We start from the raw sequence: 5,435 nt of genomic DNA on the forward strand, positions 1-5,435 counted from the left end.
CGCGAGCGTGTTTGGTGACGGGGTGGGGGGGGTGATGGGGTACACCCTGCGTTGGGTCTGGGGCACGTCCTCTTGTACGCGTGCGCAGCGCTGGGGGACACCGGGTCAAGGAGGGTTGGGAGGTCAAGGAGGGTTGGGTCCACCATGTCGTAAGAAGCGGAGGTGACGTGGGGCGTGGGGAGGGGTTGACAATCTGCACCTTGGCGTTCGCACGGGGGTGACACTGCCAGCGGTGCGGGGAGGCGGTGGGGGACACGCTGGCGCTGGTGTGGCTGATGGTGGATGCGCCGCGCGGCAGGGGGGAAGAAACGACGGGGCGGGTGGTGACATGGGGGACACCCCGTCACGGCGCAGAGGGGACACCAGGCTCCCGTTCCTGGGAATATTGTCACCTGGGAGAGCCCAGGGCACCGGCCACCTCCCCGGCCCTCGGTGGTCCCTTTGCGGGGGGGGGGGAGGTCCTTATTGACCACGCGGGCAGGGGACCTCCAGCCCCGTGTCCACCCTGTGCCACCGCGGTCACTCGTGCTGGGTCCGGGGGCATCCCAACCGGGACACGGCCAGCGCTGGGGGATGGAGGAGGATCCGGGACCCTGTGGCCCCCCGTTTGCACCCAGGTCCGTTCACCTCCCGCTTCCCGGCCGGCACTGAACTCTCAATAGACACGAAAGCCATATTTGTAGGGAGCTCTGGAGACGCCGTGGGGCGGCAGCGGGGCAGGGCAGAGGACGGTCTGTGTTGTTGTGCTGTGTTCTTCTTGTATGTACATAAAAAGGGAGACGACGAACGTTGATGTGACTTTATAACCTTTCTAATATCCTGTGCTAATCTCGGAAAATAATCCTATAAATATATCTGGATTACACACCTTCCCTGTCTCTGCGCGTCTCTGCTCCTGCCCGCGCGCGTCGGACGCTGCCGGGGCCTGGGATGGGGGGGACACGGGGGGGAACCGAGACCAGGGGAGGGGACAGAACTCAGCCTGGGCTGGGGACAGCATGGGGGGGACACGTCTGAGCCCATCGCACGGCCCGCGGAGGCACAGCTCACCCCCCAGCACCCCCCAACTGCAGTCCCCATCACCTGCCAGTCCCCAGGCCCCCAATTCCCCCCACCACTGCAGACACCCCCCCAAATTTCCAGCACCCCCCCAAACCACAGGAACCCTCACTCCCAAGCCCCTGTGCCCCCCCCGCCAAGCCCCACCGCCCTCCACCGGGCGCGAGGGCCACCAAGTGCCCCCGGTCCCTGCCGGTTGCCCGCCAGGCTGGGCAGGGAGCCCGTGACTCAGCCCCAGCGCCACGGGGTGACCCCGCAGGATCCGGCCGTCCCCGGGAAAAGCTGGGGGTTTTCCACGCTGAACGGGAGCTGGAAATGACCACGGGGTGTCCTTGGCACCCGCATCCTGCACCCCCCCAAAAAACACCCACCCGGGTGCCGGAGCCGCCATCCCCGGGATGAAACGCCGCGCGTGCCTGAGCCCGGGCCGGCAGCGTCCCCGCGAGCCGGGGCGCCTGTAGATAACAATTCCTAATTAATTTAAAGGTGTTCTGCCAAGAAGTGATTGTTTTCCTGCTCGAGAAATTGCCGGCTCACGCCGGCGGCTCGCCGCCTTTACCGGCAGCGGTGGCCGCCCTGTTTCCTCCGGGGCCTGGCAAAGGGGGTTGCCAGCGCGGGAGGGCTGCCATTAACGAGGCGGCTCTTATCTCCTTACCGCAGCCCTCTGCCTCCCCACCGGGCGAGCGGGAGGAGCGGAGCCCGAGGGAGAGCGAGCGGGACGCGGGGGCTCTCGGGGAGCGTGTCCCGCCGCGCGTGGTGCCCGTCGGGGACCGCGCACCCCTGAGGGTGCACCGCGGGGGGGGAGACGGAGGAGCGGGCGCCGTGCCAGGACACACCATGGGCAACTGCATCCCGGTGGTGAGTTGTTTCTCCCTCCCCTGACGCTTCTCCCCATCCCGCTGGGACGCAGGAGGGCGCGCGGCGGCCAGCGGGGTCCCGTCTCGCTGCCGGCCAACGCGCGCTCGCAGGATGGTCTGCGTGGGTTTGCCCTCGCCCGCTGCAGGGTCCGCACCCCGCCTTTTGAGGCCGTAAGGAAATTTGGGCTTTCACGCCGGCCCCCCGGGACAATCCCACGGCCCCAGGGTATCAGCTGCAGGCGGGCTCCCCTCGCCCCGCAGCGTGGCCCTCCCTGATAAATGGCTCCGCTCGACCCGCGCCGGGGCCGTACGCGAATCCCCCGGCATCGGTGGGGCAGCAGCTCTGTGGCCGGCAGCGGCGGCACGTCAAGGGGTGTCTTGAGCGATGCCGTGGGATCTCTCTGCCCTGCTGAGGCCGCAGCTGGAGCTCTGGGGCCAGTGCTGGGCTCCCCGGGTCAAGAAGGACGGGGACCTGCTGGAGAGGGCACAGCAAAGGGCTACCGAGATGGTGAGGGGACTGGGACACCTCTCTGATGAGGAAAGGCTGAGGGATTTGGGGCTTTTTAGGCTGGAAAAAAGGTGACCGAGGGGGGACCTTACCAACGCTTATAAATACCTCAAGGGGGGGTGGCAGGAGGATGGGGCCAGGCTCTTCTCAGTGGTGCCCAGTGACAGGACAAGGGGTAACGGGCACAAACTTGACCATGGGAAGTTCCATCTCAACACGAGGAGGAGCTTCTTTGCTGTGGGGGTGGCAGAGCCCTGGCCCAGGCTGCCCAGAGAGGTGGTGGGGTCTCCGTCTCCGGAGACATCCCAACCCAGCCTGGACGCGTTCCTGTGCCCCCTGCTCTGGGTGACCCCGCTCTGGCCGGGGCTGGGACTGGGCGATCTCCAGAGGTCCCTTCCAACCACCACCATCCTGTGGTTCTGTGATCGCGGGCACCCGCGGCCGGTTGGGCATGTCGCCATCTTGACGCCCGCGGGTCTCCTCGGCAGAGCCCCAGCATCCTGGAGAGCAAGAACTCCCTGGACCTGATGGACATCCTGGGCAACCTCTCCTACGACGTGACCGCCTACGAGGACAGCAACGGGACCTTCCCGGACTACGACGCCGCGCCCTGCCACAACGAGTACTGTCCCCTCTTCCAGCGTGTGGCCCCCACTTTCCTGGCCGTCACCTGCGCTGTGGCCACCCTGGGCACCGGGGCGCTGCTGGTGGCACTGGCCAAGCGGCCACATGCCTGGGGCTGGCCCCAGAGCCGAGCGCTGGTGGCCCAGCTGGCGGTGGGGATGGGGCTCTTCACCACCCTGCTGCCGGCGGTGGCGGTGGGCATCGGGCAGGGCTGGCGGCTGGGCACGGGGCTCTGCAGCCTCACCCACCTGCTGTGGCACTGGAGCCTCTTCGCCCAGGGGCTACTGGTGGCCAGCGGCTCCTGCAGCACCGCCTGGTGCCGCTGGGACCCCCGGAGCCGACGCCTGACCGTGGCCGTGTGGGCTGGGGCGCTGCTGCTGGCGACGCCGGTGGCTCTCGCCAGCGGCACGGTGGCGTCCCCGGTGACGAGCTGCGTCCGCCGGAGCGTGGCCATCCTCTCCCCCGCGTACCTGCTGCACCTCGCCTTCTGCCTCTGCCTCTTCCTGCTGCTGCCGGCGGGGCTGCTGGTGGCCACGCTGGCCGTGCCGCGGCTGAGGGCGGGCTGGCAGCCGGGCGTGGGGGCGAGCTGGCTCTTCTTTGGGCTCTGGCTGCCTTACGGCGTGGGGCTGGGGGTGGATTTCCTCCTGCGAGCCCGGCTGCTGCAGCCCAGCTGCGGCACCTTCGAGCACTTTGACTACGTGCTGGGGCTGGGCGAGGGGCTGGGGGTGCTGCACTGCTGCCTGGGGCCCGCCGCCCTGCTCGCCGCCCGCCTCCGCCGCTGCTGAGCTCCTGGCGCTGCAGCCCCCGGCCCCGCGCCAGCCCCCGGCACCGTCCCCTCTCCCCACCGCGTCCCCACCAGCCCCCCAGCTCCTGCCCCGCAGGCAATGCTCCCCCCGGGGAGGGCAACGTGGCGCCTCTCCTCCCTCCGTCCCCTTTCCCCGGGGTCTCAGCCCCACCGTTTGGGGCCAGACACCCCGATTTGCTCAATCCCCGGGGTGCCTCAAGCATCTCCTCAAGACCCCAGGGGGTGTCAGCCCCCCAGGCTTGGCCCCAGCTCCGCGGGGAGATTCCGGCAGCGGTAATGTGAAGCGACAGAGGATTTTTTCCTCCCTCCCGACGAGCCGAGATAAATGTCCCACCCGTGAGCACACGGGATTATCTACAATATATACGTCTGCCAGAGCTGCTCGCCACGCTCGGTTCATGGCAGGGGCTGGGAGGTGTTGGGGGGTACCAGGGGGGTGACATCCATCACCTCCGGCCAGGCTCCCGAGGGCTGGAAATGGGAGGCGTGTGCTCCTCGTGCCTCCCAATTAGCAGGAGAAGTTCATTACGGAGCTCTGCAGGCCGTCAGCGGGACGCGAGGTCGTTTATATCCAGCGCTGGGAGTCATCTGAGCCGCGCTCCGCCATCCCCACGAGGGACGGCCGCGTGCGGTCACAAGGCAGACGGGAGGCGAAATGGGTGCGGATGGAGAGCTCGGGGGGGGGGGTGGGAGGATGATGGAGGGGCGCGAGCCTGCGGCCGGGACCTGCCCCTCCCCCCCCCCGGCTCCATGGGGTCGGGGGTCCGGCACACGAGGAGCCGCCTGGGCTGCGACAAGCCCTGTGGGACCTGGGGTCTCATCCCCGGTAAATTGAGGGACTGACTGGGTGGGGAATGAGCCCACGTTGTCCCCAAAAAGGGGGTGGCCACCCACAGCATCCCACTGCTGGCCCGCCAGCCGTCCCCCCCAACCCCAGCCCGGACCCCCCCCCAACCAGCACCATCACTGGGGAGCCTGGAGCAGACGGGATCCTCCTCCTTCCCAGCCAGGCTGTCCCTGGGCAGGGGGCACAGAGCTCTGCCCGGGTCCCGGTCGCCCGCGGGAGGAGGCACAGACCACGGATGCCCTCGGAGGACACCGGACCCTCGGCCGTTCCGCTTCGCTGCAGCTTCTTCTGCCACCTGGTGCCCACGGCTCCATCTTCGGGCTCCGTCCCTTTGGCCAGGACCCGGCGAGCGGAGCCCCCGGGGACGTGCCCGAGGGCCGTGGGTTGGGGGGCAGCTTCCCCTGTCCCCCTCGGAGGAGCCGGGATCAAACCGGGTCGCTCCCACCGGGGGGGTTGAGGCGAGGGGACTGTGGCGAAGCCGCGTGTCCGGGATGCCGCGGCCGCCCGGGTGGGCACGTGGCCGGGCGCAGCTCCAGGGGGAACCCCGTGCAGGCGGGTGACCTGGGGACTCGTGGCACGTCCACGTCACGGCGTGAAATCGCTCCTCCCGGGCATACTGGGCGGCTGGGGACGGGATTGGGGGGAACGCGGCTCCCCTCCCACCCTCCGGCCCCATAAACTCGGCGGGCAGCAGCCCTGCGCCAAGGCGGCTTCTTCCTGGCACCGATCGGGACC

The 5,435-nt window shown here is 68.9% G+C and overlaps 1 protein-coding gene across 1 annotated transcript; it reads left to right on the top strand.

Moving 5' to 3' along the window:
* Nucleotides 1-1,737: 1,737 nt before the first annotated feature.
* On the top strand, nucleotides 1,738-4,230 carry ACKR1 (atypical chemokine receptor 1 (Duffy blood group)). The gene is made up of 2 exons (XM_054182892.1): nucleotides 1,738-1,917; nucleotides 2,913-4,230. Exons 1-2 carry the CDS (start codon nucleotides 1,897-1,899, stop codon nucleotides 3,831-3,833), a joined length of 942 nt encoding a protein of 313 aa, XP_054038867.1. The 5' UTR covers nucleotides 1,738-1,896; the 3' UTR covers nucleotides 3,834-4,230.
* The last annotated feature ends 1,205 nt before the right edge of the window (nucleotides 4,231-5,435 follow it).

The sequence above is a fragment of the Rissa tridactyla genome, chromosome 23 (assembly GCF_028500815.1).
Source record: "Rissa tridactyla isolate bRisTri1 chromosome 23, bRisTri1.patW.cur.20221130, whole genome shotgun sequence".
NCBI lineage: Eukaryota > Metazoa > Chordata > Aves > Charadriiformes > Laridae > Rissa > Rissa tridactyla.

What these genes read in the sequence shown, in the direction of transcription:
- ACKR1 (XM_054182892.1), top strand. Translation starts at nt 1,897, where the DNA reads ATGGGCAACTGCATCCCGGTG. An exon ending in TGGGCAACTGCATCCCGGTG is followed by an intron (nt 1,918 to 2,912) that starts GTGAGTTGTTTC and finishes TCTCCTCGGCAG; the next exon opens with AGCCCCAGCATCCTGGAGAG.